The sequence below is a fragment of the Carassius carassius genome, chromosome 35 (genome assembly GCF_963082965.1).
Source record: "Carassius carassius chromosome 35, fCarCar2.1, whole genome shotgun sequence".
Lineage (NCBI taxonomy): Eukaryota > Metazoa > Chordata > Actinopteri > Cypriniformes > Cyprinidae > Carassius > Carassius carassius.
Window position 1 is genome coordinate 24,148,415 of NC_081789.1, and position 26,483 is coordinate 24,174,897.

Sequence of the window (26,483 nt, forward strand, 5' to 3'; positions counted from 1 at the left end):
TTCTGCGTGTCAGAAATGGTCATGCTTTTCACAACAACACAATGTCTCATTTTTAAACGAGTGTGTTCTAGTTCTGGATGTAACACTTTAATAGATTTTAGACATCAGGCAACACAAAGGCACTCAATGGGTTAAATAATTTGCATTTAACACCGGGTAATTGCCAAAGAGTAAATACTTTGTGGCATTTCACGGCTGTTGAGGTAATGACCCCTGTTCAATGGCAACACGACAGGTGTCAAAGCTTGTAAACGCAGTGGCCATATCTTTCCCACACACACGTCTGCACGCTTGAACTTCTGAAAGGTTCGTCACATATGTCATGTTCCTTCCCAGTCTGTCAGGGTGCCCTCGTGCCAGGAAAGGAACCTTGAAGCTCACGCCAAGCAAAGAGGACAAAGAAGAGCCAGAGATGAAGTAAGACACCACCAGAACAATGACAACCAAATGCTTGCTGTTTTTATTTCGACTGAGCAGAAAGGTTTTACTTTACACTTAAATGCATCATCAATTTACACAAAATGTCTTGTTTATTTGATTCAATAAAAGATTTCATCTAGTATGCACTTTCCATAAATGGAGTACACTTAAGGTGACACTTAAATTTTTTACTAAAGCATTAGAGGCACAAGTCACAGCTTTTAGGTGAGAACTATTTGGTAGGTTTAAAATCTATTATAAAATAAAAATGTACCTAGTATGAAATGTAGCTAGGTTTAAATGTTTCAAATGATTGTATCATCACTATAAAAATATTAATTGTTAATATGTGTAGAAATGTTCAATTATTCAAAGAGAGTCTCATTTTTTTGTGGTGAAAATTATTAGATAATTTACTATTACAACATTAATTTCAAATTAAATTGAATTAAACTAGCATACCATAGGTTTAAATGCATCAAATGTCTATCTTTATAAAAAATGGTGCTTTGTTAATATCTAAAACTGTTAGACATGTTTTACGTGAAAAACATTATTTCACTGTATCCCACCATTTTTCTCACAAAATTAATGGGAAAATATTTTTTGGTGAAAAAAAAAAAAGTTGAAATTTGTTGGGAAAAAAGGACAACATATGTACTATAAAATAATTTAAAATCAAAATAAAATTTTTATATAAAGGGTGCATATAATTATTATTTTGTTTTACATCAAAACAACATGTACAACTAGCCTTTAAAACAATTATTTTCACAATAAAACACATGTAAATAAAACATAAATGTTGTTTTAGGGAATACTGTATGCCAGAAAGCAAACAGATGAAAATCATTCTATAAATCCTTTTCTTTTTTATTATTATTAAAACAGAAGGACAGTTTATGTTTGTATCACTGCATTTCCTAAAAGAAAAAAGAATATTCAAAAATATCATCATTTTAAAAATCACTAAAAACTCTTTCCTCGTTTTTCCGTAAGATCTAATTTAATTGCAATTAATGCTGCAGTTTGTTTTTTAAAAACATAATTCTATTGAGGAAAAAAAAAATTATTGAATTGATTCCAGCCTTAAATCCGAATTCTAACCAAGAGTGACAGGGCTTTCCTACTTTTGCATCTGGGCTAGTATTTCATTTTTAATTACTAATGCAAAGATGAGAGCTTAGGAATTAGACGGTAGCAGGTCGGCACACACTAAAGGAGGAACAGAGAGGCAGAGAAACGGAAAGTACATCTGTAATATCACTAGATTATTGTAAATTGGCGGCCATATGGTCCATCTCTGTTGTCCCGTGGTAAGGAACGCCATTCCCGGAGCCGGACGCAATGGCCAGTGTTGAGTCACAATGTTGTCTTGTTTTAGTCAGTGTATTAGAGCCCAAACTGCCATAACAACCTTTCCAACAGAGGCCCGCTGACAAGCTATTTGTACTATCCCAGATAACCTCTCACCTTTTCCAATATGGGCTATCAGGGAAAGGGTCAGCAACCTCCAAATCATGTGCTTTTTCCCCCCTGTGGAGGATGCGCAACAATTATCAGCAATTTATGTCATTCCATTACTGACCTAGAGGGAAAGTGAGCAGCAAAATAAATTGGCCAACTCCTCACCACTCTAGTCTTCAACTTGGTAGGGCTTATGTTTTCCATCGGCGGCACGTTAACCTCCCTGCCCGTAATTATTTACTGGAGTGCGTTTCAGACGAAGTCCCTGTGTGCCGATAGAATTATTCCTTCCCTTTTTTCAGCTTTGAATAGATTTTTAATCAGCATTTCACAGGATTAATCTTCTTAATGGTATTTGAAAAGTCTTCCAACTCAGCAAATTGGGGGTGGGGGTGTTTACGGACTCGCGAAATGACAAACGCGCCTCGGCGGCGGTGTGGACCCTCGGAAGTTTTAGCCATCAAATTATCAAGCGAATGTATACAGGCTCATTTGTGTTTATGGTGTAATCTCTGAAACTAGTTCAGTCTCAAATAAGAGATTATCTTTGGCAAACTGTTACTCTGCTGAGTTTAGGACAACAAAAGGGGGCTGTGCGGGGGGTTTCATTTAAGCAGGTCGAGGGGTCGGGTCACATCTGTGTGGGTTTTGGCATGGTGACCCAGAAATCTGTACCAAACAACCTTTGTGATGCAAATTATGACCTGGTTCCCCCCCAACTAGTATTGTTTTAGTATCACTGATATAGTGTTATAGGTAGGTTTTTTATTAGATTTTATTTTTAAATTTTCTGTTTTTATTTAATTTTTATTTATATATATATATATATATATATATATATATATATATATATATATATATATAACAAAAACTACAAAAAATAAGAAAAACCCACAACAAAAACACTAATATTTCAACCAACATTAAATAAAATGTAAAATTATAAAATTAAAGTCATGAAGTTTTAGTGATTTTTTTTGTCACTTTCCATAGTCATTGCATGCATACACATACATATGCCTTTATAGATTTTATTCCTTTTTTCATTTTTGTTTTTGTCTTCATTTAGTTAAACTAGATTAAAATAGTTGCCTTGGTAGCCAGCTGAATTCAAACATTTTTATACATTTTATTTTATTTCAGTTAATGTTTATTTTATTTCAAGTAAAATGTTTTTTGATGTTTTAATTTATTTCCAGATTTAGATACATAAAAGCTATAATAACATTAAAGTTATTGAAAATTCTGAGATCTGTATATGGGCACCTCATAAATTAGGTCTAAAAAAGTTCTCTAGTAATATAACTGTTTTAATTATTAACTGAGAAATATTTTTTTAATTCTATTTTATATTAGTTTTTAAGTACCAAAAACATATTTTGCTGTATCACACATTTTTCCCATAAAATGAATAGGAAAAACAATATTTTCTTGGATCTCCTGATGTTGATGATGTTTCACTGATCAGTTGTTGGGGGAAAAAAAACTCTTATTGGACAGTGAAAATATCTTTACCAAGATGCACATAATCTTCAGTGAAATCCATTGTTAATGCGATGGTAAGTATATATTTCCTTTCTCGTGCACCAGGTGCCCAGTGGCAGGCTGTGACAGTCAGGGCCATGTGTCGGGTAAATACACGTCTCATCGCAGCGCAGGAAGTTGCCCCATCGCCACCAAGCGGCAGAAGGAGAGCTCTGTGAATGGATCGGCCTTCTCCTGGAAGCTCTGTAAACAGGAGCTTCCACACTGCCCTCTGCCCGGCTGCAACGGCTTGGGTCACGCCAACAACGTCTTTGTCACACACAGGAGGTGAGGAAACTATACCATAACCTGAACTTCAGTTCTGATGTTAAACTTAATATCTACAGTATACTGAGACCTCTTGACCCAACCTGAACATACACACTGTGAACTTTGAGTTGTTATATATGTTTTGTACATATATATTATCTTAAATTACATTATATTGAAATGTGATTTACATTCAATTCTATTCTATTCTATATAATTCTATTCTATATAATATTCTAAATAAACACTATACATTATTTAAATGTTCACATAAATATACAAAACGAATATTAAACTACACGAATATATACATGTTTACTTCAGAAATAAGATAAAAGTATTTATGATTCAAAATAATGCATTTTTGTCTGTAATTATATATACACACACACACACAATACAGAACTCATTATATTATTATAATACTTCCAATAAATTTCCAATATTATTACTATTATTTCCAATCAAGCTTACATGTGTGGTTTATTAATGTTATTTCTTTCAAATAACATACAAAATAAACATTTAAAATATGCAAATATAAACAGCTTGACTTCAGAAATAAGTAAAAATAGCCGTATTCATTATGCAAAATATGCATTTTCTGCTGAAATTTCGAATTTATTCATTTTTGATCACCATTACAGTATCCAATAATGTTATTATTTGTAAATGTAAACATTCTGTGAAAGTATATATTATACTTATTATCTTAAACTAGATATAACTAAAAAAATATATAAAAATTGCTAGAATTGATTTGTAGTTTTTGTGTTTTGTCCCTTGACAGTTTGTCAGGATGTCCACTAAACGCCCAGAGTATCAAGAAGAAACTCTCCGATGAAGAGATGATGACCATCAAACTCAAAACCAGCAGCGGTGAGTAATTCAAGAGCTTATAAGAGAAAAGAGCTTCATAAGTTTGCAGCAGCTTTCTCAAGTACTATAGTTGAGATGAACATGGCCTGGCTTGTCTTCTATCAATCAGGTATCGAAAACAGTGAAGACATGCAGCACTTGGATCACGAAATAAAGGAGCTAAATGAATCCAATCTGAAGATAGAAGCAGACATGATGCAGCTCCAGACTCAGGTAAATAACATGATATGCATTCATATTACCTTCTTACATGCTGAGCATTGTGGGTAATGTAGTTTCAGAGCTGAAGTTTTTCCCTGTTTTCAAACAGATTTCATCTATGGAGTGCAACCTGAAAACTATCGAGGAGGAGAATAAAATAATCGAGCAGCACAACGACAGTCTGTTGAAGGAGTTAGCGCATCTGAGTCAAGCACTTATCAACAGTCTCACAGATATCCAGCTGCCGCAAATGGTGAGACTGACACACACTCTGATGAACATGTAAAACATAACCTGATCTCTCTCAGCACGTATCATTACACCGTTTTTGATCACCGCATAAGGTCCCTTACAAAACTTACTATACTGTATCCGGTTTTCAGGTAACATAATCATTTAAAAATATGGCAACGCACTACTTCTAAGGTTTCTGGAGGCTTTATGAAGGCTGGGTTAAGACTTTTCAAATATTTGTTGAAGACGAAGTAAAGAAAATGATAGTTTTCTTACCTTGTTGATATATATTTGTAATAGCTTAAAGAATAAAATCACTTATATTTGTTAAATTTCTCAGAAAACAAGACTTCAGCTATCTTCACATGTAAATGTAATGAGACAGTATGTATGTATTTATTCATTTATTCAGTGCAGTGCATCCAACATTAAATTTAATTTAAAATGTGTGTTCTGATTAAGACCTTTTTAAGGCCTTAGGGTTAGGGTTAGGGTTTGTGGTTGACCCCCAAAAACCATGTGTTAATATTAATTAACCACATTAAGTATAATGAACTAACAATATACAATTTTTCTAAAGCAGTTAATTTCAAAATGTACAAAATTTAAAGATGATAGCGATAAAGTTATTTGATAAATACTGTATCAAATGCTCATTGTTAATGTTAGTTAATGAATTAACTAAAATAATATTTAATATGGCCAAATCCAATTGAATCAATTAGATTATACCATTTTTATCAGCTATAAATATTTCCTTGAGGAACCAGCTGCACATTTGATATTTTACAGTGTATTTTTGAACAAAGTACCATAAAATGGTGATAACTTTTATATTAATCATTATTACAAGACAATTTAATAGCCACATGAGGAATTAATTTAATATGATTTCACTGTAGCAACAACAATTGTGGTATTTTAAGGTAAACCATAGTTCAAATTGTGCACGTTTGTAAGGAATGAATGCATTTACTGAATGTGTTCTTTAATGTGTTTCAGGGTCCAATAAATGAACAGAACTTCGAAGCATACGTGAACACGTTGACGGATATGTACAACAGTTCAGAGCATGAGTATTCACCCGAATGCAAAGCCTTACTGGACAGCATCAGACAGGCCATCAAGGGCATTCACGTATAAGGCCACACTGTCGCACAAGTGTTTGATTGTCTGCCGAGGGCTGGCTTTATCATCTGTGCAAGATATGTCTCGTTTAAAACAACAACATCAACAACAACAACTCCATTCCATGACAAATTCACTGCACTGAAAATGACCAGCCACATTTTTACAGCTCAATGTTCATTTTAGTGAGATTTGACCTCCTTTTGCACTTATTTATTTCCTATGGTTTGCTTGATTTTCCTCCGTATTGTTCTTTTGTGTGTTATTATATTATTGCTACATATTATCTTTATTCATTGGTACTATTTATCTCACAGTAATCTTATTTATTGATTTATTTATTGCTGCAACTCCAAAATGCAAGGCCAATCTTACATAGTGTGAATTTTAATTTTGCATTTATTGTACAATAACTGGGAATTTTAGTCGTTCTAAAGAGATCACGATGACTTTTTCTTCATAACAGATGTCAAATGGGAGAATAGTCCTCTTGCGCCACCTGTAGGTGAGCTGCTGTTATTGGTCTATTAGAGCTGTACTGTATCCACCCCTGACATGTAGTTAATGTACACCACTGAAATGACATCATTTGTTGACAAGTGAGCAAAAAGAAAAATATTTTATCCGATTAACTCTCCAAACGACTGTACACCGACTGTACAGTGAGCAAAAATCAAATCATCCACATACACACACACACACACACTTATTTCCGTTTCTGTTCATATGAACTGCCTTTGGTGTGCACATCCATGTGTGCATATATGTGCCTAAATGTAAATGAGTACATGGAACATGCTATGTTTTGTGGTAGAGCAGTATTCCGTGAATGGTGATTCATTTTATTCTGCAGTATATTTATTTTCGAATGAAAAGCCTCTAAACTCTGTTTACCTACTGTTTATACGCCATTTTAAGTATGTGACGATATTCTTGTAAAAAAAGGTGTTTTATGATCAGGCAAAATATGGTTTTTATTCTTTTCTGTGAGACTGAACTACTCAACCTTCGGCTTCTTTTGTGCAACAAACGGTGGGCTCTCAAATAGGTTTTATGGATGATATTTTCTCAAAGCACTTCATGTCTTCAAGCCACCAAAATATAAAAATTGACAATTTACAGCAAAAGAACGGCAACAGAGTAATCTTTCCATTTTGACTGAATCTGTACCACTTGATTTTGTGTTTTAATGCACGGCCGAGGTCACCTTAGTGCTGTTATGATCACAAACGGCCTCGTCACAGCACTTTTTAAGCTTTCTCTAACACTAAACGTACCCTTTTGCACTTTTATTCTGTTATTTAGTTTATTTAGAGCGGGTCACAAATGTGTGATCGGTGCAGGTTAATAAGCACACTGAAGGAGTTTAACCTTAGTTTTACCTTGTCCATTGGTAATGTCAAAAATTGTGTTTTTGCAGGTCATTCAGATGGAATAAAACACTATCATCTGACCAAACGTGGATAACGAATTGTATTCTCAATAAAACTGAATTGTTTTTTTTATTATCCTAAATTACTGTATGATTCATGATTAATTCTGTTTCAATTATTTGTAATTCCTAATTTTAATTTATAAACCACAGATTGTTTGCTCAGGAAGTTTTGTGAGGAATATTTATTTTTCCTTTTTGTATTTGATGTTTTGTAATGTGATATGAATTTTTGTGTAAAAGAAAAACATAGTATAATACACAGTACTGTAAATGATTTAGTTTGTTTTTGTTTTGAAATTATTATTATAATTTTTTTCAGTTTGAGTAGTTTGTATATCAGGATTTCCTTACACTTTTAAAATTTCATAAGCAGTACTGCGCTGTGTTGTGTACAGTTTGTGTATGGTAGAAATAAACTATTGAAATGATCTGCATAGCACTTATTGTACAGTTGCTCATATTAGAGTCCTATAAAAATAATATAATTTATATTAAAGCTCATATACAGATATTTACTAGATGTAGATATATACGAAGAGTGCATTTGACATATACTGTATATACATATATTATATCTGAACTTATTTTACTACATATATTTTAGGTCCGAATTTTCATAAATATACAGTACATACATTTTGGTGGTTTCACATGGTCACTACATTTTTCCTTTTTTAGTTTATTTTAAATAATCTTTTGATGTAAAAAGGTATTTTTTTAAATTATAAACATTACATATAGTGTTGTATTTAATTAATAAAACTGCAAGAAATACACTGTAGAATTTGGGGAGAAAAAAAAAAGCATGGAATCGTCATGAAATCATAGGGAAGCATTTTTCCTCCTCACTGAAGTTTGTTGTTGTAACGGCTTCCCGATTAAATAAAAAAAGTAAAATCCAAAATTATACAATCTGCAAATCAATTTGACTAACATTTAAAACGTTTTTTGACGACTCTAATTTACTCTCAACTTTCCACTTAGTTCATTTTGATTGCTCTTGGGCTTTGTGGAAAAACATTTTTTTTGAAAGTATAAATATAACATAAGGTCTCATATTTTTTCTTAAAATTGCAAAAATGGATTGTAGAAATTGCAAAAATGCCTGAAAAGGTTGGATCTCCATTGAATTTTACTCCTCACATAAGTTTGTTGTTAATGGCGTTCCGATTACATCGACGCTGAAAACCAAATCCAAAATGTATTGTTTTAGAAATCAAATTTGAGCGTAGCATTATGAGATTTTCAAAAACAATTTTCATATTTACCAGCAGAAGGCGTATGAATGCAACTTTGTGGTATAATCGGATTCAGTTTCAATGAGGTATTTTAATGCCCCCTCACGTGACCTTGTGAAATCTGCGCCGTGTAAATATGGTATTTGGTTTGTTACCCTTTGTAATTATCTTTTGATAATTATCAGAGTAATTTATCCTTGCCTTTGATGAGTTGATGATGATGCAAATGACATCTAATTACCTGAAAGGAGGCACAGCTTTCCTGTTACACGTCACCTACAAAAAAACCCAACAATTATTAAAAAGTCCATGACAGACGTGTACAGCATATGATGTGTGTATGATTTCTGTTGATTCGCCTGAATCTCTTGCTCATGGCGATTTACAGAAATCTCATGAAAATCAGATAAAAAGCAGAGCTGCTCGCTCTTTGTCCCACTGCGCTGGTGAACTTCTGTAGCCACCCCAGGCCTGAGGCCTCACAATACTAGCTGTCCTCATTAGCAAATACTGCCTAGGAATGAGTTCAACTTTATTCAACTATGTTTTAAAGGTACTAATACTCATGCAGATGATAAATTTAAAAAAGCTGCTGTATGCATCAAAATTCGCTGGGTGCACAGGTTTTAGTACGTGATTTGACATAAAGTGGTCTTCTCATCTTAACTGAGTTCATCATTAGGTATATCTGATCTTAACCACTGATTTACAAACATGGGGGATATACCAGAAAATTATCTTGCTGTAATATAATTACGCTGAAAATGCTCACAATACAACCAAATAAAGAAATGCACAGCAAATAAAATTGTGTTATGAGCATTTGTTATGAGCATGTGCTCTCTCGGTACAGTGTTTGAACATTATGGCCTGATGCATGTGGAAAAAAAAAATATTACGCAGTCAGTCCTGTATCATCCTCTATCAATGAAACTTAATATCCAGATGTATAAATGGACACTTACTAATATTAAACTGGTTTCAAAATGCTAATTTCCTAGTAGAGTTGGACTAAGAGGATCTTACAGGGCAATGATGGGTCAACAGGGTAGAGTGGCCAATGGTAAAATAAAAAGATGTCATAGTGGTAAGTGAATACTGTTTTCCAGTGCAGATGAGAGCACTGACACATGACAAACGCTACCAATAGAACTGTTCACCAGGCTTATATTTACACCAGGCAGACAGACAGCAGTATGCTTGTATTCAGAACGATTTAGCATTCAATGATGCAACCCCATAGGCACATGATGGGTGCTTTGGATGTAATCAAGAAGGCGTGCTTGTTCTTTTCCAGGAGTAACTGTGGACTCAGTGCTTCTGAATGAGCCACTGTCAACAGATTTTACAACAGTCCCTGATCCCAGCTGTTCAAGTGATTTACACAACCATTGATTCACTGCTAAACCCAGTAATTCTTTGGTTTACGCTGGGTGTTTTAAAACTGCTTAAGTGCATTCTAAATGCCTTAACAAGACAATTTTCTTTTTCCACTCAAGTCTAGCCTCCTCTCAATCGCTTTACTAGCTACGTCAATATGACCGATTCCTAAACTGTCCAATCACTGACCGCCTTTGTAGCCTACTAGCCAATCCTGGTTCAGGAGCGCGGGGCGTGTGTGATACAGGTGGGGAAAAATCAGAATGAAACGGGTAGAATGACATTTAGACGACGTTGCCTGGCGTGGTAGTAGCCTAGAAATAGTCTCTAATTTGTCATATTTTGTGAATATAATTAATACACGTTATATTTTAACTGTTTTATCTCGCTATTTTCAATCAAGCGCTGCTCAAGACGCGTGTTGACTGTCTTGTCACGTGGTACGTGTTACTTTTTTCACCGCTGTTTTAGATGGACTAATCACATTCTTTAATGATTAATTGATAGGCGAATTGAATTAAATCATTTTTATAAAGCATATTTGTAAACATAACTCAAAAATCAATCCTTAGTATGAACAGATTCAAACGATTATACACTTCTATTTACAAATGCCTCTAATATTTCAATAATCGAGCTGATAGTTGAATGCAGCTCAATGTAAGTTTCGCTTTTTGGGCCTCAAGGGAGCACCCTGGTGGACTGTAATGAGACCAGTTATTAGCCAGCAGCATTTGCCGTCTAATGTCCGCAGCCCAAGTAGGGCTCGTTTCTGTGAACCATGTGACGTGTGTTTACATCCTCTCAGCTGTTCCTAGAGAAAAACAGCGCTGGATCTTCAACGCCACGAAAATCTATACATCTCACAACAACTACAGTGCGGTCATAAACACCAACTCCAATGTGCATCCAGCGTGTTTTGCTCGTGCAAATCCGAGACCAGTACATGGCTTTACAAAGGTCAGTGAACATTGTTATTCCGCAGAGATGATGCCGACATTTTTGTTTTGTTGCTTTGCGTTGATTTGAGCAAGCTGGGGAAGATGAGCATGCGGCATACATTGATTTGCAAGCCTACTAACTTGGTTTAACGCATGCAGTAAAGGCCAAATGGCTGTTTTGATGAAATGCACAAATTATGCATTGTCTATTAATTGGTTTGTTGTGCCAGGACATACACAATGACCCCGTCTTACTGGTTTTCCCAGTCATACAGCGTTTAAATGCCCTCTTACAGCATGGCTTTCTTTAGAAACCGAATAACTAGAGGTTTTGCCGTCTCTGTCAGATTATTTTCATCTGAATTAACGTTACAGACTGTAGTTCAGACATTCAGAGGTGTTTTATCCAGCTGCTGCAAGTTTACTGATACTTGTTAGAAAAACACTAACAATAGCTGTAAAACAACTGTCTCTGAAGCTTTATTCCGCAACGACTTCCTTTTTCGATTTAGCTCTACGCTATTGTTCATTACACAACACACATAATAACCAAGGCCAGATGCACGACGCACCAGGAGTTTTAGTTCATACATATTTTAAATGACAAGTGTTATTGCATAACCTTGTTGTTAATTAGATCTGAGGAGTTATTTATTTAATATATGCATGCAAGTCCTGCTTGAGAGATTATGGCGGATCTAAGCATGCAAAGCGCTTATATTTTCTCTCTTGCCACTTCTTCGATTTTGCTGATACTACCACATCTGATCGTCTCAGGTAGGCCTATACTGTGTAGATTTAATGCGCACTGCACACGTCGTTTAACTCGGTTTTGTTTTAACGCAGTGCGGATGTGTGTAGTGTTTTATAAGTGCGTCGTGAACTGTAGATCTGTACGCGCGTGGACGGACCGCAGCGAACTACGTCACGCGGCTCGTCACCATCCACATGGAATGTGCGTCGAACGTAAACAAACAAACAACAGACCGACAGCGTCGCAAGTACGGCTTTTCTTTCCATTGTCGACAAAAACATCAACCAGAATGCATAATTGATTATTATATAGCGTTTTGGCGTCAAATTTGTTTAGAGAACAGGGTTGGTGTAATGTTACGGCAGCTTCTTGAAAAGGTGTTCCTCACAGCTAACTAGTTAAGTTGCTAGTAACGTTACCTATTTTATAATTACTAGTGAGCAATTTAACAGAGATTTGTTATATATTTTAAGATTCACAATAACTGCTCATTAAATCCTTATTCATATAGCCTACTAGTAGGCCTGTGTTTTTTACTGTTCTCTAGCTGTGAAAGTGAAAGTGACGTGACATTCAGCCAAGTATGGTGACCCATACTCAGAATTTGTGCTCTGCATTTAACCCATCCGAAGTGCACACACACAGAGCAGTGAACACACACACACACTGTGAGCACACACCCGGAGCAGTGGGCAGCCATTTATGCTGCGGCGCCCGGGGAGCAGTTGGGGGTTCGATGCCTTGCTCAAGGGCACCTAAGTCGTGGTATTGAAGGTGGAGGGAGAACTGTACATGCACTCCCCCCACCCACAATTCCTGCCGGCCCGGGACTCGAACTCACAACCTTTCGATTGGGAGTCCGACTCTCTAACCATTAGGCCACGACTTCCCTGTAGTAACGTACTAATGTACTATCAGCATTTTCCAATAATATCAATAGTGTTCCTGTAGCTCAAGTGGTAGAGCATTGCGCTATCAAGCGTAAGGTTGGGGGTTCGATTCCCCGGGAACACATGATAGGTTAAATTTGATAGCCTGAATGCACTGTAAGTCGCTTTTAGCGTCTGCTAAATGCATAAATTTAATTTAATTTAATTTGCCATTGAGCTCTACTTACATAAAGGAATGGTGCTTTACAGTACAAATAAAAATCTTACCAGTCACTTTCAGTCACCAGGAATGTTGGATCCAGGCATGCTAAAAAACTTGTCTCCGACACAGTGTTGGTCTTGATATCCAAATGGTCAACAAGTGAATTATTCTTAATTGTCTTCCATTTTACTATGGTAAAAAAGGGATAAATAATAAATTAACAAAGTTTATTGAATGATCTCATTTGCGTCTTTGTCTGTCTGTGCTTCGCCTGGGTTCGTCTGACTATCACAAACATCACCAAACTGCTTCACAACCTCCTGTGAAACCTTGAAATGGAAACATTCCTTTTTATCTGTAACTTGTGAAGACACAATCAGAAGATTAGACCACAAGAGCCAGCATTGCAGGAGCATGGATAATGAGTAATATTATAAAAATGAATATTAATCAAAATGATGAATATAGAAATAAAAGCAACATAAATGTATGTTTGCTCTCTGTACACATACCTTGCCCTTTATAATGCAAATCTTTCACACTAGAGTCTTGACTAGTGTCTATTTGTTTGCTAATACTAGGAAACTGGAATAGACAATAGTAACTTTTTGAATAGTTAAAGAAAATATAAATAGTTTTAAGTAAGTATAGGTAACAAAGCTAGACACTAGTAAGTTGTAAGGAATGGATATTAATATATTTTGCCACATGTATTTTGGGTTTAATGCACAAAGTTATGTCAATTATTCTCATTGTTTTAATCTTACAGTCATGTAAAGGTCGCATTTCAAGGCAAAATCAAAAAGAAAATAATTAGAAATTAGAAATAGAATTTTGCACTTCAGGAAGGCCTTATCCTTTACTTTTCTTTAGTCAAACTAGAATCTATATTAGAGCTGCAACTAACAATTATTTTTTCGATTAGTCGACTACTCTAACGATTATTTTTATTACAATAAATAATTAATCTAATGTTCTTTTTTTGATTAGCTAATGAATCCTTTGGATAACTTTACAAAAAAATATAAGTAAAACTTCTAATATAATATTTCAACCTTTATTCATTTTCAACCAATGTGGTTGAAGTTTTTACGGTATACAAAAATAAAGAGGCAAAGAAAATTATTTTACTATGGTAAATATGAGTTTACGATAGCGTTTAATTAAACCACAGTAGCCACAAATATACAGTTGTCTGAGACGTCATGAAATGTTCTTTAGCATCACAAACCATAAAATGTAGCCAGGGTTCTGCTATGGTTTAGCATGGTTTCCAGAGATCTGGAGCTGATTCGGGGTAGCTCGGTGGTTTGTGACTGTTGTCTCGCGGCGCGCTGACTTTTAAGGGGCCGTTCACATATTCACAAGTTCGTTATTTCCAATGTAGGCGCGCGGTATCCGCGCTCATAATGGAAGCAAGGCGGTCGCGACGCACATGCGAAAACGCGCGTCCGCATCGAGTTAAAAACATCTCAACTTTTCAGAATGCCTCAAGCGCACCGCCGGTCATGTGCCAAGAACTAACCAATCAGCTTCATCCTTTCCCGTAACAACGTTGAAAGCTCAGCTAAGATGCGGGAACAGCTGATCATAGCTGTATATGGATTGCCATTTTGAAATAAATTTAGTAGCAGAGCTACTGCAAGCGATTTTTAGTGCTGCAAATCCATTTATCCTTTGCTGAAATTTCCGCGTCTTCATGGAGAGAGCGCGTCATGGTTGCTTAGCAACGGCAGATGCCCCAGGGGCGCAACTGCCCGAGCGCTTTCGCTTTGGAAAGAAGGAGAAAGTGGCGCGACTAGTGTTTTCCACGCATTTTTAGGCACGATATGTGAACGCCCCTAAACCCGCGCCAACACACACTTACTTTATTTTTTATTTTATCCTTACTTCGGCCGCATCACATCTGCAGCAGAGACCTGAACCAGGAAGTTGGTCACCAGATAACACGGTAATCAGTTAAATCGTAACACCGGAGAGCGCCAAGATGTTTTCCTCTGAGGTGCTCGTGCATCGAATTTGTGCTGCCGTGATACACCATATCGGTTTTGCAAAGGGAATAAAGGGCCATTTTATTTGTCCTCTGTTAAAAGTATTCCCATACTTTTGATAACAGTGGTCTCTGTTTTTGTGATAGAATGCAACTTTCTTCATTCCCAGTATGCCATTACGCGAGATGTAAACAGTGTGACGCGTCGACGCATTTCACGCACGTGAAAAATACGTCGACGTAATCGATGACGTCGACGCGTAGTTGCAGCACTAATCTATATATATATATATATATATATATATATAATGTGTATATATACACATATATATATATATATATATATATAGCATGTATATATCATGCATGTATGAAAGTCTCAAGGTTTTTATATATATATATATATATATATATATATATATATATATATTACATTTATGCATTTAGCAGACACTTTTATCCAAATCAACTTACATTTAACAATTTTCTTCTAATGTGTTCCCTGGGATTCGAACCCCCAACCTTGTGCTGTTAATGCAATGCTCTACCACTTGAGCTACAGGAACATTATATATAATTTTTTTTTTTTGATGAAATATGACCTGAACCATTATTATTATTAATTATTTATTGACAGGACAGCTGTGGATTATAACGTGGCTTATGTGAAGGTTCAGCTGATGACATTTTTTCAAAGCAATGAGGACTAAGAACATCAGAAAGAGTAGGCCTGCTTTATTTTAAGTTTTATCTTCACTAGAAAAGCACAGAGGAATTGTAAACAGATTAATTCTGGCCGAGCATCAGTGTTCTGTGATAATGTTGCAATTATGCAACCAGCAAGTTTAAACATGTTAATGACGGATCAGCTCAGCCTTAAAACAAACTCTTCCATTTCATTGTTCTGCTTCCAGTATTAACTCCACAACAATCCAGCAGTTACTCCACGACAAAACCAGCTAGTGATGGCATGAAAACCAGCATCCTGTTTTTATATCCAATATTAATGGCTTTAATGGTTAATAGTGTTATAAACACTATATGTCCGTGTCTGTTGTTAGAAAGAGAGCGCTAATGTGATACGTGCTGTTCCCTTTTGTAAGTTGTATACTGATGTGCAGAGAGTCTCTGTAGGGTTGCAATCAGGTCTTGTACAAAACAGAGTAGGAGGTTTGACCCAGATCCCTCCCTGCAGTATTTTTAGTGCAGGAGACTGAAAGGGCAACATTACAGGAAAAGGCTGAAAAGGAAGGCATATGCAAAAAAAAAAAAAAATAGAAACAAGAAAATAACAGGGATGTAGACATAAATATAAACATTTAAAACCCTGTAAAATCAAAACGTGAGTTTTGTGGTTTTTGATCCATTTCTGTTTAGGTCATTAAAATATGGATATAATTCACTTTAACTAAAAACATGCATTTATAGTTTTCAGTCTTTCACGAGCAAAAATATTGATGACATCATGTTACACTAATGGGCGTCTCCAATGTTTTTGTCCAATCCAATGCTCTCTAGATGCTCTATATCTTCTTAAGTGACATTTGCAGGGAAAAAAACCTTGAGACTTTCATACATGCATGAGAAACTTGTACATTTGCATAAAAACAAAACAACAAAACATTAATAAACAGACTAATAAATGTGTGTAAAACGTTTAGGATATTTTGGATTTTTTGTTTTGTTTTTGAATTATTTTTTCTTATGCTTGACCAAGGCTGCATTTATTTGATAAAAAAAACGGTAAAAACAGTAATACTGTGAAATATTATTAACATTTAAAATGTCTTCTATTTGAATAAATAAATTACCCTTCTTTTGCTTTTGATTAATTTAATACATCCTTGCTGAATAGCAGCTAGTACAAATAGTATTAATATTTCACATTTTTACTGCTTTACGGTATTTTTGGTTAGCCTTGGTGAGAATAAGAGACAATAAAAAGCATTAAAACTAAAACATGAGGAAATATGATTTATTCTAAATTTTGCATAGACCGTGAATGTAAAAGCCTGTTTTCCTGTGGACTTTGGAAAAATTTTTGTTTGCATGTGAAAGTCTCTGGGGTTTCTTGGGTTTGTCTTCTGCAGTTGTCACTTTAAGGGCTCTGTAAAAGTAGAACATCTCATCCTTCTAATCCTATCTGTTCCTGACTGGCAATTGCAAGTAGAACATCAAGATTTATTGTTCGTGATGTAAACTAAAGCCTGTTTGCTTTTTAAAAACAATGTAAAAATACATATATTACAAAAAGGGAAGAGCTCTTCAATTTCAATAGGAAGTATGTCAACATAGAAAATGAAACCAATTTAATTGGTTTCTTAGATGTTTCTTAGGGTGGATGGTTCTGTGCAAAGCCATCCCTAATTGGACTGGAGAATGGAGATGTTTCGATGTACAGTAATTGGCCTTTTCTTGAACTTGCTGAACCGTTGTAAGTAAATAAGCCTCATGTTTGTTTGTTTAAATCCATATCAAGTTCAGGTTCATGAAAATCCTTGAGGTTACAGAACTTCAGCTTAACTCAATTACCAGACATGCAAATTCTGACACTTTCTAAATGTCCTGTCTGCAGCCCAAATGCCACTTTCAGACTTGCTTTGCTCTTGCTTTCAAAGCCTATTCTGTTGTTAAGTGCATAGCATTTCCAGGAAGCAGACGTTCAGATGTCCCGATTAATAACTAATTTTTTTGCTTTGGCATTTATTATATTATCATGTGAGAAGGGTAGTAAGACTTCAGGCTTGAGCTTCTGCTGTTTTCTGCAGTACTAAAGCTGCTAGCATCAGAGAGGTAAGTAACCTCAATAGTAACTGTGTCCTTGAATAGAAGATAATGTGTCTTTTATTTGCATCACTATTCTTATTCTTGTTCATGCTTACGTTTAGGTATTTGAACAAACTTCTAAGTCATAAACTTGGAAAATTGGGACATTTGTGTCACGTTTGGAACTGTTCATCATATCGGATGTCTTGTTGAGTAGAGATGTGATATTATTAACAAATTAACTTTTTTAATTGGAGTGATGTTTTTGATAAAAAAATCCAGAAATATTATTTTAATATAAAATGACCATCAATAATACAATTGAATTCTGTGACAGAAAAGCAGATTTTTTTAATCAGGCATCAGTGACACATGGTACTTCTAGCATTTATTTTTATAATTAATGTTTAAAACGGTTGTGCTTTTTTGGAAACTGATACATTTTTCTCAGGACTCTTTGATGAATAGGTGTTAAATACCGTGATAATACCGTATACCGTGATTAAAAGCATGATCAATTAACCGCAACACGAAAATTTGATACCGGCATATCCCTAGTTTGTAGGAACAAAAAATGGGTTAAAATGTAATCTACTATAATAAAGATTAGTGCTTTGTCTATTTGATTGTTCTAGTGCTGGGCGGTTTGACCAAAAATGTATATACCGTTTTCTTTTTCAAAATTATACCGGTTTTCCGGTTTATGAAGTTTTTTTTTTTTCATGCATAATCAGGTGTACAAGGCATTTTCTGCTGGTTGATATTCCAAGACGTGCTTGCGGCTAAGGTGCCTGAGTAAATTGCTCGTGATGCGCCTCGTGTTGTGCAGCACTTGCATAAAATGGATATTATATATGCATAATCTGCCTGCAGTGCATATGCAGTCCGCAGTACGGACTCATTGTGTTTTCACACAGGACGCGTTTGCAGTTCGCTACTGATCCGCGTCGGTTTAGTCCACAAACACAACATTTGTTCATTGTTTTGATTTCATATCATGTAAAAAATATATATTTTTTCATATAGACATTAGTTTAAACTCAATAAATATAAACAACACATTATTCATGCATTTTATTTCTAGGTTTGTATAATAAGCTGCTCAAGCAAGGGGCAAAACATTTAAACACAATAATTAGCCTACTTTTCTTGTTAAAATATTTAATGAACTGTGTTTTTCTGCTACCATAAAAGTGAACATATATATTGTTTTCCTTGTTTATCTAAAAGTGCTCTTTTTCTTGTTTTAAACCTAGCCAAAAACCCATTTGGCTGCGTTTACATGTCAATCCATGTTCATTTTTCCCGCAAACAATGCGCTTTCACTTTAATTCAGCGCCTGCAACACAGCAAAAATAGACTCAGTACGTTAACAATCGCTGCACTGCTGCAGTGCACCGTTCCTTGATACATCGTGCAGCTGAAATCCGTTAATACACACTGCAGACGGAGTATGTGTGAAACAGGCGTTATAACGTAACATCAGAGCACTGCTGTGTGTACCCTCACCACGCCTCGCAGTCGCTGTTTAGAAGTGCAACATTAAAGGGTCCGTCTGAAACAGTGTCTCGCGGCTGCGGCGCAGCATAACGTTCGTTCCAAACGCTGAGTAATTAAATACACCGGTATGGCGGTATATTCAAAATTAACATCGTAACGAAAAAAATCAACGGTTTTCGGTATGAACCGGTTTACCGCCCAGGACTAGATTGTTCTGACATTTATTTTATTAACATCTGTGACATACAATAAGACTTCAGACTTTCTGCAATATTAAATCAGCTTGCATCAGGCAGGTAGGTAACATCAGGTGCATGCAACACCTAGCTGAGGAATCAAAGCCGGCTGGTATCAGGTGGCATGGACGCACTCGCGCAGCATGGCTCCTGTTTTCAGGACAGAGGAGGGTAAACTGAAATGTATGTGTGTGTGTGAGAGAGAGAGATCTAACCCATCACCTTTTGTTTTTCAATCCTCAGATCTTGGCGTAGCTGAGAATGGTCTGAGGTGATTTGTGTGGGACACAGGCATCACGACCGTGCATCCCTGCGGAGAATCGCTCTAGAGCTTTCATCTGGATGTGAGGACCGGTCTAGTTATCCGTCTCTCACCTCCTCTGCATTTTTCCTATTTTTTTTGTTTGTTTTGTTTTTTTTCTCGGAGGGGATCATGGGGGGAGCAGTCAGTGCTGGCGAGGACAATGACGATTTGATAGACAACCTGAAGGATGCGCAGTACATCCGCACAGACCGCGTGGAGCAGGCCTTTAGGGCCATAGACCGTGGAGATTATTACCTGGACGGCTACAGAGAAAATGCCTACAAGGATCTGGCCTGGAAGCATGGGAATATACACCTGTCAGCGCCTTGTATCTACTCTGAAGTGATGGAAGCCCTGAAACTCCAGCAGGGTTTGTCTTTCCTGAACCTCGGCAGCGGCACGGGATACCTGAGCACCATGGTGGGCCTGATCATAGGTGAGAACCACTCTAATGACAGATCGATAAAGGAAACAGTCGAGATTGAGGGTACACTCTTAAAAATAAAGGTGCTGAAAAGCTTCTGCACAGCCATGGCATAGAAGAACCATTTTTGGTTCCACAAAGAACCATTCAGTCAAAGGTTCTTTAAAGAACCATCGCTTTCTTACCTTTTTATAATCTGAAGAGCCTTCAATCTCATCAAAGAACCTTTTGTGAAAAAGAATGTTACAGGTTAACCATTTAGTCCAACAGGTTCTTCTATGGCATCGTGAAGCACCTTTCTTTTTAAGAGTGTAGAATTTATTTATTGTCTAATCTATTTGAATATATACTTAAAAATATAATAATAATAATAGAAGTAGTATTCAAAAGAAAAAGAAAAAAATATGAGAAGAATAAATAATAAACTTGCTCACAATGATAAAGACTATTTTAGGACCAATCCGAGTTTTACATTTTATGTGTAATTTATTTCAATTAAGTCGCATAAATCAACTTTTTGTCCATCAGCCTCTTGCCAACTTTTTTTTTTTAAACATTGTGCCTAATAGTAATTTCACTTTTGAATTATATTTAGTTAATAAATCTTTTATTTGCATCACTGTTATTCTTATTATTACTCAATTTTAGGGATCTAAACAAACATAAATGTTGGTCCTACAGACATGAATGACTCAAATCATGAAAGTGTTGAGTAGAGAATGTGATATAACTTTTATAAGTTATTAGATTTATGATTTGTAGTTGGATAAATGTAAAAAGCATTTAAAAAATCGTACACAATTCTGTACATTAACATTTATATGACCAAAGCTATATATATGATAACAAATACAGTTAAAACTAATATGGTAAAATATTAATGCAATTTGAAATCGTTTTTTTTTTTATTCAGAATATAACATTTTTGGTGTGTTATTGTCTGTATATATTTATTTTCAGTTAAATATTATGGTATTTGACTAATAGTAATTAAAATATATATTTTAATTAATAAGAAAAAAGATTTTTATTCATTACTATTAATTGCAGGTCCGTTTGGAGTAAATCATGGCGTTGAGCTTCACAAGGATGTGGTGGAATATGCAAAAGAAAGACGCGATGACTTCATTAAAAACAGCGACAGCTTTGACAGGCATGTTCAACTCTTATTTTGCATTTGTTTCTATAGATCTACAGTAAGTGTGAATTTAAAAAAAGAAAAGTGCTAGATTTGTTACAACTATAGAAATGAAATTTGCTTAATGAGAGCTGTAATGACGCATCAGATAAAGCACTGATGCAATTAAACAAGCCATAAATGTGTTTCATAACAGAAGGCCATGTGTCCAAAGGTCACTTAATCAATGTTCGGAGCTCGATATCTGTTTCACGTCTTGTCAAGTCTGTGACTGCTCAATAAAACTGGTGCTAAACAAATAAAACCATGCACGGATGGACTGATGCTAATAATATGCTCCATAACAGATTGCTCTTGGCATCATGTCAGTGCTCCACCAGTTAAATAAGGAAAATAGCTTTTTATTCAGTCATGAAAATACATTTGTAAATGTTCTGAAGAAAATGCGAATATACTTGTCTGTGTAAAACTCGCTGACATAATGCTTGGGTGTTGTTAGTGCATTGCTATTTGGTTGCTATGTGGTTCTTTCGTTGCCACTTTAGTGATAGCTCAAATTATATAGCTTGTTGAAAAGAGGTGTGCTATTACCCCAAAACGATTTGAAAAGCAATTTTTGCCTGGCAGACATTAAATCTGGCAAAACACCTGCCGAATATTGTAGAGACACATGGTGGACCATTTTGTGTGTTAAAATAAAAACAATCTAAATTTTTTTTTAGCCTAAAATGCTTATTTTTATATATATATACATTCACAATAATTGTTTTGCAATGAAACGAGTCATTTTTTTAAAAATACAATTAAAAAATAAATAAAGATTAAAATTATTGTGTTAAAAAAAAGAGTGGCTTTTAAGGTAAAAATTAAAATAAATATTAAAATTGTTATAAAGTAAACACACATATATATATATATATACACTGTTTATATTTAATTTTATATTTTATAAAAGTTACTTAACTTTTTTTTATTTCTATTAACTACTATACAGTTCTTTAAACTACTGGAGTCACAAATATAATGCAGAAGGAAATACGATCGCTTATGAAATATTGTGTTGGACAATTGGAGGCCTTCGGGTCAAAAAGGTTGAAAACACCCTAGAAATGGCATAGTAGCACACTAAAATCAACTGGAACACGTTAGAAACCACATAGCTGTGAGAAATTGTGTTGTAGATGTTCTAGAAAAGACTATCAATGTTATAAATGTGTCATTTCAGGTTTGAGTTCTGTGAACCACACTTTGTGGTGGGGAATTGTCTGGAGATTTCCTCAGACAGTCACCAGTACGACCGCATCTACTGCGGCGCTGGAGTTCAGAAGGACCACGAGAACTACATGAAGATCCTGCTGAAAGTCGGAGGAATTTTGGTCATGCCGATAGAGGATCAGGTAAAACACAGGATGATACACACAGTGGGCCTAAAAGGTTTGGAGACTTCTTACAAATACATTTTTGTCACACTTACAAATAAATCAATGTCATTAGACCACAAAAAATCTCAACCCAGATCTGTCTCAAGATCTTTTCTCATCACTAATTTACTTTGCTCCATCATTTTTGCTAAATGTCTTTTTAATTCACTGGTGTTTTGATTTATTTAAATTATCTTTGGATGAAATCAGCTCTTTATAAAAAAATGTATTGCTAAGTAAAATTTAATTAAATTGGTATTAAAATAAAGCTGAAATAAAAAATATTAGATGATAAATTTAAACTTAAAATGCAAGTGAAAATTTTTAATGTTGCCTTGGCTGCTTAATGAAATAAAATGTTTAATTATTAAACTTAATTAATAAAATAATGTAAAAATTATAATGCAAATGAAAAAAACTGAAACATATATATATATATATATATATATATATATATATATATATATATATATATATATATATATAAACAAACATATTCATATATTATAAACAATACTAAAATAAGTGGTTGCTCTACTTATTTTAGTATTGTTTATATAATATGAATATGTTTGTTTATATATATATATATATATATATATATATATATATATATATATATATATATATATATATATATATATATATATAATATATAAAAACAAACACATTACAAATTACTAAAGCACATTACAAAAAAACTATAAAAAAAAGAAATATATATATATATAAACAATACTAAAATAAGTAGAGCAACCACAGCTGTGGTTCATTATATTAAATATCCACTAAGGACAAACTAACAAAAAGTCACACTGTTTTATAATTTTATAAGTCTTTTTGTGAAATGTTTTGCTTGACAAGTGTACTTTTGCTTTTTATTCCAAATAAATGCCACTTCAGTCATTCAGTTATTTGTGTGTTTAAAGTGTGCAAATACATTTTGGTGTAGTAGAAATTGGACTTTTAAAATGTTGAGTAGAATGATAAAAGCCTTGGCTAAGCTACAGTATATACAACTGCTTGAAAAAAGACTTAAAAAAATACATCTAATCTTTTATTGTCTATATTTGGCATCTTAAAAGTTCTCAATGTGAAAATTGTTAAAATTGCATTGCATTTATGTAAATGCATGATATTGTACAATATTAACAGTAACTTTTATGAACCTGTTGAGCATGGAATGTCTGAGCTCTTTATTAGTTGAGTGTTTGTGTGTTGCTGCAGCTGACTCAGATCATCAGAACCGGTCAGAGCTCCTGGGAGAGTAAGAATATCCTGGCCGTGTCATTTGCTCCTCTTGTTCCGCAGAGCAGGACAGACGGCTGCAAGCCTGAAGCTGTGGTGCTCCGTGAGTCTCCGCCTCTCTTTTATGACCTCACACTGTCCTGGCCAATCAGCTGCTGCTAGGCACAGTGTTCCAGACTGATTTATTGCAGATTCCATTACAAACCTGATTCATTCGGAACACTACAAACACTACAGGCCAAAACTCTATTTTTTTTTTTCTTCCATGCATTGGTTAGTCTTGAGATTTTGGGCTATTCAGACTAGTGTATAGAAAACATCCAAAGTACAGATTACAAAGAGTACAGATTATTATATATTTTATTACACGTTATCTATTTGCACCTGTAGATTTCAGTTACCATAGACGTCTTTAAAGGCAGTTTTCTCAAAATGAGTGTTTTTTTGTTCATATATCGGTCATCTGATTTAGATTTTATTAAAAAAAAATTATTATTATCATTCTATTTGCTATTGTTAACAGATGCCCGTAACGCATTAGCGCTGTGTGTTGGCTATCAGCATCAACAGTAAATGGTTTTTGTGGATTTTTTTTTACATTGGGAATCTGGGAATTTACAGTGGGAAGTTATTTTTAACTGCCCAGTTTTATTTATTTATTTTATAAATAAATAGATTTTTAATGTTGACAGTTAATTAATTGATTGAGTTGGGAGTACATAAATCATTTTTATTGCATTAAATAAACATTTGACATTAACATTTGACATTGAGTAAACAGTTGTTTAGAAGTAGGCTGGACATCGTAAAATGAAATACAAGTAAATGTTTAAATAAAACAAATTATTAAATTTTCACAACAAGATACTATTCCAGTGTCTACTTCAAAATTTCTTCTTTTTTTAACCCAGTGTTACTTGACAGATCTGAGTAATTATTGACTCTCTGTCTAGATAGATATGTCTTTTTTTTCAGTGTAGAATGCAAGTGTACTTGTACTTAAAGTACTTAAACTCATTGTAATTATTTAAAAAGCAACAGAAATCACTTTTTATTACAGTGTGGCTTTATCCAGTAATTAGATTTCAATTTTGGACATATATGCAAATTAGCGCATATTTAATGAGATTGTGCCTCATTTGCATATTTCAACATAACATTTCAAAACGGTTGTCTTAATGTACTACGAAGAATCAGCTTGCGCAGTGTAGTGATATCAATTCGTTTTTACCCTATAGACCTGCGGTGTCTTTACGTTAATTAGTTGTGCACACAAATGAGATCTGAGTGAAAGCTGTAGTCGTGAACCTGTATTATTCCTCCGTCCCTCAGCGCCGCTGTCCGTGAGGAGTCTTCAGGACCTGGCGCGAATCTATATCCGCCGTACCCTCCGCAACCTGACCAACGAGGAGCAACCGGCCAACAACAACACGCAGCGATCGTCCCAGAAGCGCAAACGCAGACGCTGTCGCCGCCGCCGCCGCCGCATCAACACCTACGTGTTCGTGGGCAACCAGCTGATTCCTCAACCCATGGACAGCGAGGAGGACGAATGCATCGAGGAGGAGAGCAAAGAGGAGGAGCAGGAGAAAGACACTGAGCCCGTCAAACCTGAGGAGCCACGGGTCAACCATCTGAGAGACAAAATCCTGAGTCTGCCGCTGCCCGAGTCGCTGAAGGCGTACCTGCTGTTCTACCGCGAGAAATAACACACACACCGGCCCGTAGAAGCATTCATCAGCGGAGGTGGTTTCGGCTTTCCTTCTCAGACTACTCAATTTCAGCGTTTTTTGGGATAATGTAGCATAATTGAAAGATTGAAACAGGGTTGGGTTTGATCTAATGGCTCATAACGTTGTAATATTCACATTTTTCACTTCAGAGGACCTTGGGGGTTTAGAAACTTCTTGCTCACCTTATTTGTATTGAGAAGATGTGAAGGAAGCTCTTTTTCACAGGCTTGTATTGTAAGACCAGCTGTTTGATGAAACCAGTAATGACCGTTTTCTTTCTTATTTTAATTCTAGGGAGAATCAAAATTCGAGTCATTATTTTGGGATTGATTTTTGCCTTCTTTGATTCTCCGAAGCTTTCGGGAGTTTTCGCCGTTTATGATGCTAATGCTTTCGATAGCTCTTTGGACTGTTTTAGTGAAGTTCATCTAGAGATTGTTTGGTTTTTTTATTCGGCCTGTGTGTTTTTTTTGTTCTAGTCACATTTGTAAGTACAGATATTGAGCTGTCACTTAATAGATGTTGTAATTTTTTGGATTGTTCCTATCTCTCGTCTTCGAGTTGCCCTGAAGACCTAACGCTCCACTGTTCTGCTTGTGATCATAAAATGTAAGAGACGTCACTGTTCGTGTGGGATTGTAATCGGTGATTTCTCAATATCGTAACAACTTGTTTGCAATATATTGTCAGCATAAGGAATCTGTGGCTTCATTTCAGTTCTTCAGTTGATTGTAGAGGATTTTGTTACAGTGAAATGAAA

At 35.1% G+C, this 26,483-nt stretch overlaps 2 protein-coding genes and 1 long non-coding RNA gene across 9 annotated transcripts in view; 2 read left to right on the forward strand and 1 right to left on the reverse strand.

Annotated features, from left to right (window-relative positions):
• st18 (ST18 C2H2C-type zinc finger transcription factor) overlaps positions 1-7,627 on the forward strand; it is a 49,581-nt gene extending 41,954 nt beyond the window's left edge. For all 5 annotated transcript variants that reach the window (XM_059525051.1, XM_059525053.1, XM_059525050.1 and 2 more), the window contains 6 exons: positions 337-417; positions 3,478-3,699; positions 4,472-4,560; positions 4,670-4,773; positions 4,871-5,014; positions 5,998-7,627. In XM_059525051.1, the coding sequence (XP_059381034.1) occupies positions 337-417; positions 3,478-3,699; positions 4,472-4,560; positions 4,670-4,773; positions 4,871-5,014; positions 5,998-6,138 (781 nt within the window). In that variant the 3' untranslated portion in view covers positions 6,139-7,627. The remainder of the gene's footprint in view (positions 1-336; positions 418-3,477; positions 3,700-4,471; positions 4,561-4,669; positions 4,774-4,870; positions 5,015-5,997) is intronic.
• LOC132116287 (uncharacterized) lies at positions 47-8,872 on the reverse strand. Its single transcript, XR_009425618.1, has 2 exons — positions 8,827-8,872; positions 47-369 (listed from the first exon to the last, which is right to left on the reverse strand). It is a non-coding gene; the product is annotated as an uncharacterized LOC132116287 (long non-coding RNA).
• A 1,617-nt stretch (positions 8,873-10,489) lies between these two features.
• pcmtd1 (protein-L-isoaspartate (D-aspartate) O-methyltransferase domain containing 1) lies at positions 10,490-25,820 on the forward strand. Of its 3 annotated transcripts, XM_059525061.1 has the most exons (8): positions 10,490-10,616; positions 10,985-11,136; positions 19,699-19,799; positions 19,883-20,195; positions 21,234-21,336; positions 22,547-22,718; positions 23,970-24,093; positions 25,323-25,820. In XM_059525061.1, the coding sequence occupies exons 4-8, from the start codon at positions 19,889-19,891 to the stop codon at positions 25,697-25,699; spliced, it is 1,083 nt and encodes a 360-aa protein (XP_059381044.1). In that variant the 5' UTR covers positions 10,490-10,616; positions 10,985-11,136; positions 19,699-19,799; positions 19,883-19,888; the 3' UTR covers positions 25,700-25,820. The 3 variants fall into 3 exon arrangements, with proteins under 3 accessions (XP_059381044.1, XP_059381042.1, XP_059381043.1); XM_059525059.1 differs by having other exon boundaries at positions 19,699-20,195; XM_059525060.1 differs by lacking the exon at positions 10,490-10,616 and having other exon boundaries at positions 10,938-11,136; positions 19,699-20,195.
• Positions 25,821-26,483: the final 663 nt, after the last annotated feature.